General features: G+C 45.5%; 1 protein-coding gene across 1 annotated transcript; it reads right to left on the reverse strand.

Moving 5' to 3' along the window:
* Positions 1–331: 331 nt before the first annotated feature.
* clstn3 (calsyntenin 3) lies at positions 332–18,500 on the reverse strand. Its single transcript, XM_026999112.2, has 19 exons — positions 18,262–18,500; positions 17,223–17,289; positions 15,577–15,699; positions 14,592–14,802; positions 14,164–14,372; positions 12,270–12,419; positions 11,731–11,916; positions 11,210–11,497; positions 10,517–10,629; positions 9,903–10,062; positions 9,474–9,533; positions 8,587–8,735; positions 8,217–8,365; positions 6,030–6,256; positions 3,218–3,379; positions 2,744–2,889; positions 2,393–2,528; positions 2,070–2,254; positions 332–1,974 (listed from the first exon to the last, which is right to left on the reverse strand). The coding sequence occupies exons 2-19, from the start codon at positions 17,287–17,289 to the stop codon at positions 1,825–1,827; spliced, it is 2,871 nt and encodes a 956-aa protein (XP_026854913.2). The 5' UTR covers positions 18,262–18,500; the 3' UTR covers positions 332–1,824.
* Between the last annotated feature and the right edge of the window lie 335 nt (positions 18,501–18,835).

An 18,835-nucleotide genomic window follows, 5' to 3' on the forward strand; every position in this document is an offset into this window, starting at 1 on the left:
GTAGGAGAACTGCGCAAAGGTAGCAACAATATTTTTTAAATATCTGACCAATCGAAAACATAACTTTCTGTTAAAGCAGTATAATTTCCACATAAAACGTGCTAAATCAATGAATTTTAAATCAGTTCCATGAGGAGTTGTAAGTACAGTGCACACCCCTCACGTTGCGCAAGGAGTGATGCAAAGTCCACTTTGCATCATTTACTCTATTTTTGTTTAAACTCTTTAATATTAACTATAGACGTATACGTAAAATATGGATGCGTTCACATCTGTCGAAATTTGATATAAATCATGGCACGTAGTAAATCCTAATTTATCACCGACAAAGTTTTGACTATCCAAGTGTTTTTATTATGAACTTTTCAACATTTTTCTTCAGACGATTATCAATAACAATCAGTCAATAATTCATGTTATTGTATCAATAATGAGTACAATTAAATATCTCAATAGTAACCATAGTAGTAATGTAAGATATTAATGCAATTTTATCCATTCTTAATATCACATTGAAAAACAACAGGCTTTTATTAACTGACAGGTTTCCACTGTACACGGACACAGACGAAGAGGGCAAGAGCAGACACAGGAGAGAAAGAGAATGAGAGTGTCAGGGGCTGAAGGAGAAGAGAGCTGTACGTTCAGAAAACGGACATCTGTGGAGGTATTAGAAGCAGAGCTAAAGAAGAAGGGCTGTGGAGGAAAGTCTGGACAAGAGGACTGGATATAACAACAATGTGCCTTCTGTCTCACTGTGATTCAGATATTAACAAACTTTAAATTACACACTTAAACACACAAATAAGTAGACACTCATCGAGCCAATCGTTATTATTATTATCACTAATACTATTATTATCATTATTACTATACCATATGTTATAGAATTTATAGTCATTAAAGAGATAACAGAAATAGAAAATAACTACCCCATCTGAAAGTGCAAAGACTAAGTATGGATCAGAACAATGCAAATGACAAAAATATTGATGATAATAATAATAATAATAATAATAATAGTATTTTGTATTTACATACATTTAAATACAATCAAAACTGCCCAGGTTGAGCTAACATTCTGCAGCAGAGCGGGTTGTAACATGGTTTTGTGAGATGGCAAGTGTGTGTGTGTATGTCTGTGTGTGTGTGTGTGTTGGGAATTGTTTCACCATTATTTTCACTGCTGAAGGGAAGAGACTGAGTATCTACATATAGCTTATGTCATTAACCTCTACACACCGATTTTCTAAAACTGTGAATTTGACCAAGAGAACTGTGTTAGGATGACAACTCAGCTGCGAGTGATCCACACTACTCTTATTTCAAGGTCTTTCAAAAGCATTATTACCATATAATCTCAATTTTGCTGCACTTTCAAATGGCTAATTTCTATGATGTAAATCACTTAGCTTACATTCGTTTGTAGTAATACCTGGTGTTTTCAGTGTTTGATACAGTGATGATCACATTCACTGAATGGCCTACATGACTGACAGGTGTTTACATAAAATAATTACATCACTGTGCCATACATACATTATAGAGTCTTGACTTAATTGTGGCCTAGACATTGGCTGGGCATCAGTGTGACAGTATGCATTGTGCATTACGTGTGTATGCATGTATATGTGTGTCTGAGCATACATTCCAAAGACAATGCTTTCACAAAGGCTGATATCAAATACATTTATGCTGTGCAAGTGTGTGTGTGCGCATGTGCATGATATTTATGTTTTTTGTGTGCAGTTGTTTACTGTGGGTTTTCATATTTCACGTGTACGGTCCATGTGTCTGTCATATGTGCAAGTGGTGCCGACCAACTCAGTAGCGCCGGGGGGCGGAGTCTCTTCCCTCCTTCTTGATGATGATTCTCTGGTCATCGCCTGTGTCATCAGGTGACTCTACCACCTCCTCTTCATCATCGCCTTCCCCCTCCGTATCTGCTGCTATGCCCATGCGATTCTCATACGACTGATAGGGAGGTGGAGGAGAAAGAGATTTGCATTCAGTACATATGCTGTTTTGCCAGTTGGTCAAATTCACCCTTGCTCTTTTTCATCGTTTACCTCCATGGGGTTCACGATAATCGTGAGGGCTGAATCATCCCACTGGCCACTGCCCTCTTTTCCTCCACTCCTTGCTCCGTCACCACGGCGGTGGATGGAGCGGATACGGAACACACCAAGGATCACCATGACAACCAAGAACCCCACGCACACCATGATGATGACTGTGGCAGCCCCGGGTACCACTACAAAAGAGATGCATTTTGGAATATTGGAACACGCTTTGGAAGGATGCACACGTGTCGGCACAACCTGACTGTTGTGCAATGCAATGTATGTTCATCAGATGCTTTTGATGAGTCACTGTGTTTGTGTGTGTGTACCAGAGTTGCGATGTGGGTTGGGAAGTGTGTGTCCGCTTAGCTCTCCTGTGTGATGTGATGGGTGGAGGAACTGCTGCTGAGAAGCCAGGAGGTGTGATGGGTGATAGAGACTATCCAGAGAGTGCAGGAAATTCACCTACACGTGAGAAGAACAGAGATGGACAGACAGAGAAGGAGAGAGAGAGGGAGCAGAGGCAGGTGCATTTGTGACTGGTCTTGGATCTGCACTGAACAAATATTCATGTCTTCTTTGGCATGAGTTGATCTCTTGAAACTGCGTAGAGGTGAGTTAGAGCTGAGATGAGTGAATGCTGGGTGTGGTTGTGCAATTTTGAGGGCTGTTCTTGGTACCTCCAGGGTGAGCTCATTACTGGTGTACCGTCCGTTCATTTCTGAACAGGACAGTCGGAATCTCCTCTCAAAGCGGGCGGAGCCTTTTGCTAGCCTGTAACGAACTGAACGCAGGACATCCTCATACACCGAGATAGACTCCGCCCCTGCAAACAACATCAAAGGGTGTAGAAGACCTCTGCACATGAATATGTACTTTACCTGCAGAAAGGTCAGTCAGTAGCACTGCATCCACTGCAGGTGTGTAAGACCTGATATTATAGACCTCAACATCAGATTATCAAGTCCTTCTCAAGTTGTATTTTAAGCACATTAGAGCACATTGAAACACGTACTGTTGTGTCTCCTTTGGTCTAATATACAAATGCCTTAAAAGGCATTTGCTTAACTGAGTATTGTTATCTCATGTAATTCTCTATAGCGAACACAGAAAAAATGCAGTTTGGAATGTTATGTACCACATATGTAAATTACCAGTGATGGCAATGTAGGCTGTTGTGTTGATGATGTCCAGCCCCTTCTCTCTTAATGACTCCATGTCAACCAAAAGCTCCTCCTTCTCTGGGTTTAGCTCCTCCCCAAGGGGTTGGACTTCACAGCCATCCAGAGTGTGGGCCACTGCATCTGACATGAGAGCTAATCAAAACAGAGAGTGTGAGGATCAGTAAACTCAAATATTTACTTAGCTCTTTTAACAAATAACTAACACTGTTAGACCAGTTTGAAATAAAAATTTCTAACAATTTCTAACATTTTAAAAACAAAAATACATCACTCATCAGAAAACAAGCAAAAACATCAGCAGAAAGCAAAATGCAGTTCTGTCTGGTCAAAGTGGCGCAGATAATCTGACAATCTCACAACGTCTGGCGTAAAACAACCACACAGAAAAACTCAGATTCATTAAAAAGTTTCATTAATAAGTCAATATAAGAAATCATGACTACAAACATTATTCCAGCAGTACATCATCAGTGCTACTGAGATGGAGCTGGAATTTTTTACAGTCTGAAAAACATTTCCATGAAAAATGCTTGAGAAAATTAGTTTCATAAAATCAGATGAAACATTCTGAATTTAGTTGTATTCCAAATACTGAAAATGACCCATCCTATTAGAAGCGAAGAAGGGCTAAAATTTGCCACAAGTTAATGACTGACACACACACAAACACACACACACACACACACACACACATACACACACACACAAACAGAGAGAGAGACACACACACACACACACAAACACATTTAATGTTTTTCATACTGGGGTTCTTTGATAAATCCGTGGTAATCCACACTAATTGTGATAATGTTTTTATAATTTCCATGATGCTTTAGCAATACTGTAACTGCATATGGCCATATCGGTAAAGCTTATTGACTTGAACAGAACCAAATTACTCTAAAATGACAAGGCCCAAGACAAAGGCGAGGCTCTTCATTACTGACTGCACTGTCACAGTAACACAGATCCACAGACACAAAGCTAAAAGTCAGGCAGGAAAAAAGGGTAAAGTCCAGTGCCAGCTGTAACCTCCCACGTAAGTCACCATTCTATTCACTCCCACTCCCCAGGTTCTACAATCAGCATGCTCATGGCTCTATAACTCACGAAAAGATATGCACGGAGTAGCCTAACCCACTCTCAAGTAAAAATACCATTACTTCGGTTAAACAATGAGTCAGTAGATCTAGCCTACCTAAAAACAGGAGCAGGAGTGAAAAAGCGTTGGTTCAAAGATTACTCATGTACTGTATTTTATAATAAAGAGGAGTTATTCTGGTCTTGTGACACTTTTGGTCTAAATTCAAATCATAAACTGTGAAGGCTCAACAGAAAAGTAGGCCAGATGCTGTCATCAACAGAACATAATCAAATTACATATAGAAAACGGAGTTGGTAACTAAAAATCGAATGGCTGTGATGTCACTGAGTGCAAAGCAGACTCTACAAGTCTGCTTCAGTAAAAGTACACTGGCAGTTCAGAATCGGTGAAATGTACGTATGCCATACACTGATGTTGAACAAAGGTTTTGTGAAGGGATCTGTACTCTATGTGCTTGGCGCAAGAGAGTAAAAGTGATGTGGTTGCTAGGGACTTTGTCTAGACTGCATAGAAACAATGTGCTCTGTGCTTTGCAATGGTCAGAGGGAGTGGGCTGGACCTTTAGTCACTCCTTTTTCTGAGTGGCCAACCCTCACACAATCGGCATTGGCCAGTGATTTGGGGTCAGGCTATTAGGTGTTAGAGAATGTGAAGTGTTAGCATGTGAAAACTGATTGATGATTTACCTGGAAAGCAAAAAGACTAGTGACAACATGATTTCAAATCCTAAAACAAAAATTAGTGCTTTGGGAGGGAAAAAATATTTGGAAAGAAAAACTGCTGCTATAGTGGACTGTGAACATGAGATAGTCATGGTACGACCCCCTCCTCCTCGACTCCTCCCCATGTGCCTGTGCTGGTGTGTGTGTGTGTGTGTGTGTGTGTGTGTGCATTGCCCCTCCCATGTTACTCGGTTGTGTGTTACACCTGCCCTTTGTTAGTCAACATTAAAGTGTAAATTTAAGTCTTTGTGTATTAGTCCTTGTCAGTGTTTGACCCCATGCAACCTGTTAGCAGATGTTCTATCGTGTTTTGTGTGCTGTTTAGTGCTTACTACATTTTGTCTTCTTTACATGCAGTGTTTTACTTTTGTTTTTGTTATGTATAAGAATAAACGTCTGTGTGTGTTGACATGGCTCGTCTTAGCCTGCCTCGCCTCCCCAAGATAAAGAGAGGACCAGTGTAGAATGTATGGAAAGCAGTTCTCTAATGATTATTTAAAGAAAGCTTGTGAAGGTGTATCAAAACAGTGTGAGGCTGTCATTGAGTCAAACAGTGTGAGGCTGCTACAAAATACTGATAATGGAGTGTTAGTTGTCTGTTTCTTTTGATTCATTGCATTTTGTGGTATCAGTGCCAAAAGGAAACAATATCTGAGCAGTTATTTTTGACTGCCAATGTATTACGCTTTGTATATACTCTGAAAAGAAGATATATACCGCATTTTTTTTACTAATGCTTAATAATGATCTCAAATAATTCAAAGTTTGTAATTGTAAGACATTAAAGGACAGATATGTATTTGCATGTGTGTGTATGTGTGAGTGATGTGTTTGCGTGTGTGTGCATGTTTGTGTGTGTGTGTTTATACAGGTACATGTGTGTGTGTGTGTGTGTGTGTGTGTGTATTTGTACATATACGTGCATGTGTGTGTGTTTGTTTAATGCAATACTCACCTCCTCCCTCCATGCCCTGGGCGGCTGTGTTTACAGCGTGAGAGAGGGAACACACGATGCGGAGCTCAGGGAACAGAGGGACTCCATGTGGACTCTCAAATTCAGGGGCCGGTCGGGCGAGGTGGGGCCCCACACCTGAGAGTGATATCTGGGGGGCGTCAGGCTGAAGCACCACCAGATATCCCTCCAGCTGCCGGAGTGAGAGACAGCTCTCCTCACTGGAACACCTACAGGTAGAGGTCAGAGGAGGGGGGCATGTGATAACAGGTATGTGATGTAAAAAAAATTATTAAAGGCCCTTTGAACAACAGTAGCCCATGGGGGGTTTTTTTTGCAGTAGGAGGTGTTGCAGTCGTACTATACAGTATTGTAGGTCCAGTCATCAAAACATAAAGCGTAGGAGCTCTTTGTACTGTGAATCCAGGCCATCAGGATATGCTGTCTCACCCACGCGCTCGAGGGTACTGGCACTGGCCACTAGTCAGCACCACGGACAGTGGACACCCCCACTCAGGCACTGTCAGACGGCGGCGGAGCTTTGCACGGCCATGGGAAGCGGAGCTTGGATGCGCCACCGATGACGTGGCTTGGCTGTGTCACATGGGAATCGACCAGCGACGATGGCACTGAGCCACAGTCCAGCCAGAGCAGATGGACAGAGAGAGGGCGCTCAGGCGTGCGGCTTTAGGTCTCTCTCTCTGTATCTTTCTTTTCTCTAAATAAAACACCATGACATTTTCCCCGATGACCTGCACGCAAGCGCTATGTCCGTGCATGCATGTCTCTCCTGTCACAGCACCAGTGTGTGTGCATGGCATGCGGGACTGTGCCGATGGCATCTGTGTGTGTGTTTGTGCACGTGACTCAGCGAGCATCTGGTTACATCTATCTCAGTCTGATCACTGGTGTATTACCAGCTGGGTGCTGTGACCCCTTGCCCTTAAATCTGATTAAACTGAAGACAAGCCTTAAGAAACACAGTCGCTAACAGGCCTCAGACTTTTCTTTTCTTGCCTGTCTCACATACACTAATCCACTTGTTCCCTGTAAGCATTTAAATGTACTTTCCCTTTTCATTCAAATGATCCATTTTAACCGAGTTGTAGCAGTATGCATTTACACTCGCTCCTCCACTGTGGTTCTACATGTACTTCCTTTAAATTGATTTGCTGTATCGGTTTTCTTCCCATCGTTTTAGCCGCTATTCATCTCGCTATTCGGGTGACTTCATTCGTTTCACATTTCTCCACAGGGAAAATGACTATATTCAATTATCTTGTTTCAGCTTCAGGAGCTGGACATAAATTGAAACCTCTCTGCTGTGGTGTTAAAGATGTCACAAACTCCAATTGAATGAAATAATAAAGTTTATAAAAGACATAGAGCAATAAAAAAAGGTTTTATTCCAGAGGATGTACTGAAAAACTTTCATATCCTGTTAATATCAGACAGAAACTTATTTTAGCATGAAATCAGTGATAAGTGTTGAATTAATGTTAAACACTGACATGAATTCACACCCCCTATTAACATACATTATTTTCATAATAAGCAAAATTTGCTGCAATAAAACCTTGCGTGGGAAAGCCAAAGCTCTTGCTGTGGGTGGAGGCGTGTAGCTGAGGGAGTGGGGAATGTAACTGGGGGCGTGCGGCAGGTACCTGAGGGCGTGGGGCGTGTACCTGAGGATGTGTGGCGTGTACCTGAGGATGTGGGGCGTGTATCTGAGGGTGTGGGGCGTGTACCTGAGGATGTGGGGTGTGTACCTGAGGATGTGGGGTGTGGGGTATGTACCTGAGGGCGTGGGGCATGTACCTGAGGGCGTGGGGCATGTACCTGAGAGCGTGGGGTATGTACCTGAAGGAGTGGGGTATGTACCTGAAGGAGTGGGGCATGTACCTGAGGGCGTGGGGCGTGTACCTGAAGATGTGGGGCGTGTACCTGAGGATGTGGGGCATGGGGTATATACCTGAAGGAGTGGGGCAAGTACCTGATGGAGTGGGGCGTATACCCGAGGGCATGGGGCGTGTAGCGTGTACCCGAGGGCGTGGGGCGTGTACCCGAGGGCGTGGGGAGTGTACCCGAGGGCGTGGGGCGTGTACCCGAGGGCGTGGGGAGTGTACCCGAGGGCGTGGGGCGTGTACCCGAGAGGCATGGGGCGTGTACACGAGGGCGCGGGCAACATACCTGAGGGAGGTCGTGAGCCGGAGCGGGCGCACCCCAGGCGTGGCGAAGCGCAGGGAGTTCCTGTACGTCACCTGCTGCACGGCACGGTTGAAGCTCTCGATGTCGTCCCCCTCCAGCACCAACACAGACTGACTGGGGTTCACGTGGACCTAAGAGCACACGAGAATAGCTGGAGCTATCTGCTCCATGGGAGGAGGGGGTGGGCGCGTTAACACTGCGTCCACCGAGGACGAGAGCGGCGGCAGCCACAGGTTACCGCGGACACGGAGAAGATGGAGGTGCATGACAAAAAAAGGGAGCTGAGCTGAGTGGCTCTGAGGGAGAGGCAGTGGACATGGCAGGACACGACGCTGTCGTGTTGCCACGGTACCTTCATGCCGGAACCCAGTGTCTCCAGGTCACCGAAGTCCAAGCCCTCTCTGCAAGCGTACAGGCATTCCACAACGCTGTGAGGCTCAACACTTCCAGGTCGCACGGTCACTCCTGACAACAGGCCCCGGTAACCACCCACAAACTTCCCTGAGTGATAAAACAGAGGTTGCTTAAGAAAGACAGTAAAAATATCCACAGACCTCTACAAAAGTGATACATACAATAATACAATGGTACAAATGGGTGGCATTTTGAATACGACATGTATATTGTTATTTCTTCACCCTCATTAAACATAATGCTAAATTGGCAAGAGCTGAAAATAATACAAAACAACATAGTCCTCTGAATCAATATGACCTATTCAACAGCTGTGCAAGAGAGTGAATTGCTGGCTTTCAAATCTGCCAGTCATGAAGGGACCAAAAAACGATCAAAAAAAGCAAATTTCAAAAACACAAAAGGTGCCTTAGATGGGTGGAATACAGGTGTTTGAAACCCAGAGGAACAAAGCACGCTTTATCTCTTTCAAGTACCATGCACTGAGGAAACTAGTGAAGAAAGCAAAAGGTGCTTTCAACCTGCTCTGCTTGCCTCCAGCCTTTCAAAATGAGCTGCTTTTTGTTTGCACTATTTGCTGTAGACATATGGCTGTAACCGTGTTGTTATTATTATTATTATTATTATTATTAATAATAATAATAATAATAATAATAATAATAATAATAATAAACAGGGGTTTTTTGGGTAATTTTATTCTTATTAATTTGTATTCATTTACCCATAGCATTTAAAGCTTCCATAAGCTAGTCAGATATATAGGTTCTTATATGGCTCAATAAGACTCCAAGTGAAACATGTGATCCTCTGGAGCCCATAACTCACCCATGTCCGGGTGTCCAGGGATGCTGTTGTTTAGAATGTCTTTCTGCTTATCCTCTGGCTCTGCAAAAAGGGGGAGGTAGAAACCCTTTGAAATAAACCCATGCTGAGGCACAATATTACACAATACTGTAATGCCAATGGAGGAAGAGTTTCAAAAGTGTTCAACGGATTTTGCATTAAGGACATCTGGAGACTAAAAGGCTGACTGGGCATCTGTCTTATACACACCTGTTCAATCACATCCGCACACATGCTTAGACGTACATGCATGAATTCAAAGACACAAAAGTGTTTGTCTGTTATGCTGAATAACGGATGAGTCAGAGGGTATTAATAGCAGACCCTGGCTGTATGCTTCTGTTTGACCCTGTCTAAGATGCATCGTGTCCAGTGGAGGATGGTAGTGTGTGACCGCGTGAGCTCACATACCCCAGCATGCTCCAATTACCAGCCGCTGGCGCGGGGCCGGGTTAGGGATGACTCCATTGTCATGGATGAGGGCGGGATCAAAGGTCACGCCATCGACGTAAAGTGTGACAGAGGGAAACTGCACGCTGAGGGACAGGTGATGCCACTCACCATCACACACCTATTAAGGTCAGGGAGCAAAGTTCATCAGGGATTTTGAACATACCACAGTCAGGCAGGAACACAATGGTAATAGAATCTGACAGGAAATTATCTAAGAATCTAACTGGCCCACACCAAGTCCCTTGAGGCACTCAAGTACACACACACACACACACGCACACACACACACACACGCACGCACACACACACACGCACGCACACACGCGCACACGCACACACACACGCACACGCACGCACACGCACGCACACACACACACGCACACACACACACGCACACACACACGCACACACACACGCACACACACACACAAACCAAAGATAAAACTCTGTCTCTCTGATCACTCACCACCTATGACACAAATGCACAGACAAGCACACAGTTACTAAAAACTGTTACTCCATATGTGTTTGCGTTCCTGCTAGGTGAAATCATCCCATAAGCCCTGGCTTACCTGTTCCAGCTTCCAGAGAAATTTGACAGGCCGCGCAGAAGACACATCCGGCCAGTAGAACAGAGAAAGGCGGCAGCCATGCACAGACAGCGAGTAGTGGGAATACGAGTCATCTGTCAATAAAAACACACATACACACACACCACACATACACACATATGTCATGGTTATGCACGGATATCTGGTTTCACACATATTTCCCAAGCCATTCTTTATTCAGTTCATGCCAGTTTTCCTCCTAGTGAATAAACTACTAACTACCACTGTGACAAGTACTTCACGACAGCAGCTGGCAGTATTCTAGAACCGAAGACGGCGTATCTTCAGGGAATACCAGCTTTGCAGCAGTGTCGAGCGGCTCAGGATGCGTGGGGGAAATGCCTGACCCCGATGACTCCGAAGCGCTGGAGCGGTGGGAGGTTCAGTTGCCATCAACAGCGTTGTAGAACAGCACTTTCACCAGATCGGCCATGACACAAGCCTCAAAAATCCCCCATTTATACCTACATGTGTTACATGACGACTGAGTCTTCTTTAATGGATATAATCCCCAATCAATAGAATACAGGATGTATAGTAAACTTGCTCATGATGGTGGGGTATAGAACATAATTGTACGCTATCTGAATTATGCATGTACACAAATTACTAAGTAAACACTGTCAGCCCAAGTGACAGGCAGCAGTAACTAACCATTCTTCACAGTGCTGCAGACAATAATTTCCTCTTCTTTACGAGTCCCTCTCGCCTGATTGGTTGACTGCTGGGTGCTGGTCCCGCCTCTCCGCATCCACAGCTGGAGGGTGAAGTGGTCTCCTGAGACAGTCGCCGCAACCGAGTCAGGCACCACGGCAACGTGGGACGACCCGTTGAAGGAAAAGACCAGGGAGGAATCTGAAGATGGCAAGGTAGGCAGCGCAGCTGTCCAATTGGCTGCTGGAGATGGAGGCGGGAGCAGGTCAACCTCGCCCCTCACAGCGCCTGAGGGAAACAGAAAATGTTTTTGATGGGAAACCAAATGTATAAGAAAAAACCTGTTTGCTTTGCTATCATTGTAATTACAAGGGAATTCTCCCACCTTAATTCATCCTAGTTTATAGGTGATGCATAGGACCATATCATCACTATTTAGCTATGCAGGATTAACTAAATGTGACTGAGCACTGTATGGGCGCAGAACATTCTGTGCCTAACTACAAAGTGAGCGCACTCACCACAGAGTCTTCTCACAGAGCGGTCAGAGTAACTGTCTCGGTCACAGCCTTTCCCGATATGGCCAGTCTGAAGCTCTACGGTGGCTTGGATGTTCCAAACGCTCTCCTCACATGTCTCCAGGTGCAGGTTGGGAAAGAGAGGAACACTGCCAGAACCAGGTGTGTACTCAACTCTCTTCGACCAGCCTGACACACACACACACACACACACACACACACACAAACACCAACATGCAAACACACACAGTGATGAGCTCATTTTCTACTGACTTAAGATGTCTGTTTCTAAATGTTACAAAAACATTAGTTTGTAATAGTTTTGACAGAAATAACACTTTGTATCATATTAGACATTTAGATAAATTCTTCAGATCTAACCTTTAACCCAAACCCCCTTTTTACATCTAATAATAACATTACACACTGTGATACCGTATAGAAAACCTCTTAAGAATTATTCAATCAATATTTGAATGCCTGTATACACACTGCAACAGAAGTGCTATGCTCGACTTGTGAAAAAACAAAGCTCTCCGTACCAATCCATCCAGGCTTGCAGGAGGGTTTGACTGTGACTATGACCTGGGCATCAGCCTGAGCTCGATTCTTCCCACAGTCAAACGCTGTCACCCAGAAGGTGTGCACACGTTGTTTCTTCGAGTCTAGTGGTTCAGTGTTCTTAATGTTTCCTGGGGGGGCGGGAGGGTATATTCAGTCACTGAGTGACTCGCATGTGAATAAGAGAGAATAAAACAGAAGAGTAGAGAATTTCTTAAAATATTGTGTCGACAGCATAAGAATGTGAGCAAGAGTCAGTCAGTAAGTATTAAAGCGATGGATGGAGAGAAGCAGATATGGAAGGTAGCGATAAAAACAGCTGGAACATCTCCAGGGACACAGTGTCCAGACGAGCACAGAGAGCCGAGGCTTCGTAAAAATGAAACAGTCAGGTGGAGTGTGAGAGACAGGAAGAAGGTGAAGGGGCGGGAGCAGGCAAGAAGATGACAGTGGAGAGTGACACAAAGGAAGTGCTGCCTGGTTCTGCCTGACCCAAAGTAACAGTTCAACCCCTCACATCCCTGGCAGAAGAAATGTGCAAAAGGTCATGACCAAAAAGACCACCCTTCCCCTCCACCCTTCCCCACCACCCTTCCCCTCCACCCTTCCACACCACCCTTCCCCTCCACCCTTCCCCACCACCCTTCCCCACCACCCTTCCCCTCCACCCTTCCCCATCACCCCTCCCCTCCACCCTTCCCCTCCACCCTTCCCCTCCACCCTTCCACACCACCCTTCCCCTCCACCCTTCCCCACCACCCTTCCCCACCACCCTTCCCCTCCACCCTTCCCCATCACCCCTCCCCTCCACCCTTCCCCTCCACCCTTCCACACCACCCTTCCCCTCCACCCTTCCCCACCACCCTTCCCCACCACCCTTCCCCTCCACCCTTCCACTCCACCCTTCCCCACCACCCTTCCCCATCACCCCTCCCCTCCACCCTTCCCCACCACCCTTCCACACCACCCTTCCCCTCCACCCTTCCACACCACCCTTCCCCACCACCCTTCCCCACCACCCCTCCCCTCCACCCTTCCCCACCACCCTTCCCCTCCACCCTTCCACACCACCCTTCCCCACCACCCTTCCACACCACCCTTCCCCTCCACCCTTCCCCACCACCCTTCCCCACCACCCTTCCCCACCACCCTTCCCCATCACCCCTCCCCTCCACCCTTCCCCACCACCCTTCCCCTCCACCCTTCCACACCACCCTTCCCCACCACCCTTCCCCACCACCCTTCCCCACCACCCTTCCCCACCACCCCTCCCCTCCACCCTTCCCCTCCACTTGCTTATTTTTCCCTATGGCTCTCCCACGTCGGCCTTCACACTCAGGTTCCACTTATTACACCCTTGTCCTGTTTGAAAATGTTGACTATTGATCTTCGGCTCATATTGATGAGGGAGTGACATACTCATCTACCTTGCATGGCTTGCAATCCCAATCGCAAATCAAATCACCTTAAAGGGGCCCCCCCGCAAACAAAAAATCCTACACAACCCCATTTTTAATAATGGGGTCCTCGGCTTTCTTACTAAGAGGGACAGAAGTAAAAAATGAGCAGAATTTAAATGTACGAAAAGAACTGGCAAGGAACGAAGAAAGACTGAATGATAAAAATGAACAATGGCAGGTGCCAGACATTGTCTTGCCTCATTCATTTCTGCAATTTCTTTCAAATATTATAGACAATACCATATATTTCATAAATAATTCCGATTATTGTGGAATACATTTCATTTTGTGTCATATACTTTCTCTTGCTGCAGCTCTCAAAGATAAAGAAGATCAGCAATGTAAAATATGGAAGAGGTTCTTTAAAGATTTACATGCAAATAAGGTCTGGAATCCTGGAAGCTGTAGTTCTTACCGTCGTTGTCGATAGCAAAGGGGACATTCGGGGTAATGATGTCATAGAAGCAGATCTGGCTGTACTGGGGGGAGCAGTCCGCGTCTAGCGCTTCAACGCGCACAATGCGGTCGAAGAGACGGCCTTCTGGGACGGATGCCTCATAGCGACGCTCCACGAACACTGGGGAGAACTCGTTGACGTCATTCACACGCACGTGCACCGTGGCTCTGCGGGGGTTGGGAGCGGTATGGGAGGACATGTTTAAGTAAGGGACAGAGACATAGAAAGAGAGGAAGGGAGAATTCAACAGAGACAGCAGGACGATGACAGAAGGAAATGAGAGAAGACATCAGAAAAATGTGTCATTAATGGGAGTTAAAAAAGCAAATCATGAAAACAATTTTTGACTGCGCGGTCTGTTGGTGGGAGCCACTGGTCACTCTTACTTGTGGGATTTCTTGCTGTTGGTGCCGTCCGGGCCCTCGCCGCAGTCGTAGGCCTGGATGGTGAAGCTGTGTTCTCTCTGGCTCTCACAGTCCAGGGGCTGTTTTGAGCGAACCAGGCCCTCCCCCGTAGAGCGGTCCAGCACCACAGCCTCAAACTGGGTCGACCCAGAACCACCTGGACCGTTGTGCACCCTGAACCCGCAGATTTCACCTGGGGGGAGAGAGCGAGAGATATAGAGACAAAGAGAGAGCAGTTAAGAAAGAGTGAAAGAACACAATAAAAAAAATAAAGGAAGATAAATAGAAAAAAAGAAAGACAATATAGAAAAGAAAGAAATACCTAACCCCCATATAGTAGAAGTAGACAAAAGCAAAAATACTAACCACAAAAACAAAGAATTGCATTTTTTTCTCTGCCATGTTACACATGAAACTTCCTAACCAGCTATAAACATCCACCCAAGGCCGCAGACCACAGCCTTCCACAAACCTGCAGATGATGACCCAGCCTGCAGAGATGGTAGACCAGGCAGGCCTAAGCCCTCTGTAATTTTGTGCAATTTGTGTAAACACTGGAGTGTAATTACTTACTGCTGCACTACACTAATCACTTGCTGCTCCAAACTGACCCCCGCGTCAACCTCAGTGCTAATCTTGTTTTTAAACACTCGTCCGGCATGAGCACAAGAAACTACTGCGTAACAGCATGAGGCTGTGACACCGTGTTATTACTTTGGAGTAAGAGCTGAACTGAACATGGACTTCACATTTCCCCATTTCACTCTTACACTCCAAGTAAGAATGCCTCTTAAAGACCCAACAACATTTTGACTTCTTGTAGATGGTCAGATGTTCAATTTCACATCTTTTTTCTCCTTCCAAAAAACAGTGCATGGCTTTGCTCGTTCTGCAGCAGAAGAAACTGTAAGGCTGTTCCTGCATGCTTCATTGTGAAAGATGTCAGCTACACACTCATCCTCATTACCTGCATAGTGCAGAGGGGCGTCCTTATCCAGGGCAAACAGAGGGGGGTTGAGCAGGACTGTGTTGTCGTTCTCCATGACAATGCCCTGGTATTCTGTCTCGATCCATGGCTTGTGCTTATTGGCTGAGGAAGGGCAGATGTAGGGACAAGGAAAGTGAGCCCAGCCCAGTAAGAATATTTTGCATTTTCAGAGTCAAAGGAGACATTTTGTTAAAGAATCTATAAATGACAAGTGACTATGAGGGTGATTGAGTCCTCTTGTACTCTCTCTTCTACACACTCAGACACCCACACACACCCACAAATACACCCACACACACTAATGCAGAACCACGGTGTGGCGCAAGCAATATTTGAGGTGCATGCACTGCTAAGATCAAAAAGAAATTGTTACCATAACATAGCAAACACACATGCAAATGAGTTTCATGCAAATGTTCTCAAACAAGGGTACACACAAACACCAACTGAACACACACACACACAAACTCACACAAACACCCACACAGAACAGCATGGCAGGGTTCACTGCTTGGCAAAGCAATTACGCAAAGAGAGGTTTGACTCTTCTCACAAAGTGATGTATATAGCACCTATCACTAAAATACACCCTTGCTTGCTGCAAATTGCTCAGGAAAACCATGAAGTCACACACATATGCATTCTAAACCCACCTACCCATAACACTCCAAACCCTGTATCTCAAATAAGATAAATGATGGCAAAAAAATATGCCCTATAAAAACATAAGCAATACAACCCACTGGGCCTTTTGTGAATTCATTTATATATATATATATATATATATATATATATATATATATATATATATATATATATATATATATATATATATATAAACACTGACAAGATGACTCTTTCGAGAGTTCAAATTCCATGAGTCTGAAAATTATTATTCATCAGATTCGCAGTGCTGTACTACAGCACTCAACATGGCAATGTCAGGCATGTTGTATCTGCTAAATGATGTCTCTCCCTCGGTAATATACCCTGAATCTCAGCACCGGGTTGCTGGATTACACTCTGGATTATGGATTGAGAGACATGGTTCTCCATCCGTCCGGCCTTCGCTGGCACGATCACTCATTCTGTTACTACCCAACAGCTGCTCTATCTTTCTCTCTCTTTCTGTTTCTCCTTATGCAGTTGAAATGACATCTCTTTTCCACGGTACCCCGTTCTTTGTGCTACTAAAGCCTTTATTGACTTTTGTTCGGTCATTGTCTCCTTCCTTTTCAAAATACCTCCTTTTCCGTCATTCTTTATTCATTCACTTGCCTCTCTTGCTTACCCAATATCTCAGTTCTTCATCTTGCTATGGCTTAAAGACAGATTCATTCAGAGTCATGAACATAGCACTCACTGTACTGATATTTATAGCATTCGATCACATATTAAGAACAAATAAAACTCATTGACAGCTCTGACGTGAAATGCATGCCAAGGGAATAGGCACGCGATAATTTCAGGGACCGAGGGTCACGAGCTGCGCGAAAAAGATGCAGTGGGTGCTTTTTTTTTCTCTCGCTCTGCTGCAGAAACCATCGCCAGCCGTGTTCTCATAAGACCTCGCAGCTGTCATTAACACATCCCTCACAGCGTTCAGAAGGATGAAGACGACTGACCTTTGTTGCCAAGAGCAACGGAAGTCAAGCAAAAGAGGAGAAAAGAGAGGAAACTCATTCTGGCCATCTGAGGGAGGAAGGGAGGGAGAGGGAAGAACACGTGCATTAAACTGACGGTAAAGCACTGGAAGACAGACAAGAGAATATAGGCAGAGCACGGAGTGTAAATACGGAGACGGACAGATTCGCGTCAGCATCAAACACTGGGGCCTCCTCCTCAGTAAACGTGCATTTTACTAGCATTCAATTACTACCCTTGAAAAAAGTAAGGACAATCAATTAATGACCCCCCACTCCCGTCCCCGCCCGCTTCGAGAGGCTTGCACGGAGCTCGTTAAGCGCCTCCATGATCTTGTTTATGTTGCAAGGCCCCGGGTCATTTTTTATTTTTTTTTTGACACGCATCTTAAACGACATTGGGGTGTCTTCTATAAACGGCGCCGGCGGAACCTTTGCGCTGGAAAGCTGAGCCGAAACTACGCTGGATAAAACGGCCTTGGTCCCCGTTTCCAAGTAAGCGGGTACCCAGCCTCGCCGCGCTGCCAAGCAGGGTAGAGCACGCATGCAGGTGTCGCTTCGCCAGATCTGCGCGCTCGGACAGCCCAGAGTGTGTTTTGTACTCCTAGTCAAGGAATTCGGCTTTCATTGCATATTAAACGCAATGGACCGGCGTTGGCGCTCACGACGAGTTATTCCCGAGGTGTACACGGATGTACACCATTTCATGTGACATGTATCTGCGTGAAACATCCAGAATAAGGTCAAAAGCGGAAAACTTGGATGACACACAGCAGGGGCAGTACGTTGCGTGTATAATCTAACGACGCTAGGTTAGGACGAGCTATATTAAGGAAAAGCGAGGAAAACTGTAGACATGCACATATGCGACATTTATCCATCGATTTTTAACTATATGGATATCTCCGAACGCATCCAAACGTCACACACCCATAGAGCCGACAAAGCAGTACGTAAGAAACACTTTCTATAAATACAACAGTACTAAAATTAAATGTTATTTAACGACATCAAACGTTACCGTGAGGTGTGAGTTGGTACCCTCAGCCTCCCCACCGCGTCCGTCACACACTCACTGAACGCCTGAGCAGCCGGGCTGCGCAGATGTGTTAGGTGTGTCCTGTAGAATATGTTCAAGCTGTAAAAATGAGTGGAACTGGGATTTTTTGGAAAGACACTCGGGAACTGCTGTCCTTGTTGTCAGGAGGCGCCGTGCGGGAAAAATCGCCGTGCGATAACGCCAGTCCCCTCCCTCTCCCTGTTTCTTAACCCGCCCACACTGCGTCTCTCTCTCTCTCTCTCTCTCTCACACACACACACACACACACACACACACACGCTCTCTCTCTCTTGGCGGGGCTGTGTACGCCAGTGCGGTGCCCGGCCGCTTATTGCATCGACTCAGAAGAGGGAGACTGGAGGCGAACGCAAATTTACTCATTCTGAGACCACAACATTTATTTCCACTTCGACTCTGTCAGATGATTGACAACTGAAGATACTCTTCACTGTCACCCCCCCCCCCCCCTTTCCGTCTCCCGACCCCACAGTCCAGACTGCAACATGACGTCATACCGGCTCCCATACCAGAGTTA

The sequence above is a fragment of the Electrophorus electricus genome, chromosome 10 (genome assembly GCF_013358815.1).
Source record: "Electrophorus electricus isolate fEleEle1 chromosome 10, fEleEle1.pri, whole genome shotgun sequence".
In the NCBI taxonomy this organism is placed as follows: Eukaryota; Metazoa; Chordata; class Actinopteri; order Gymnotiformes; family Gymnotidae; genus Electrophorus; species Electrophorus electricus.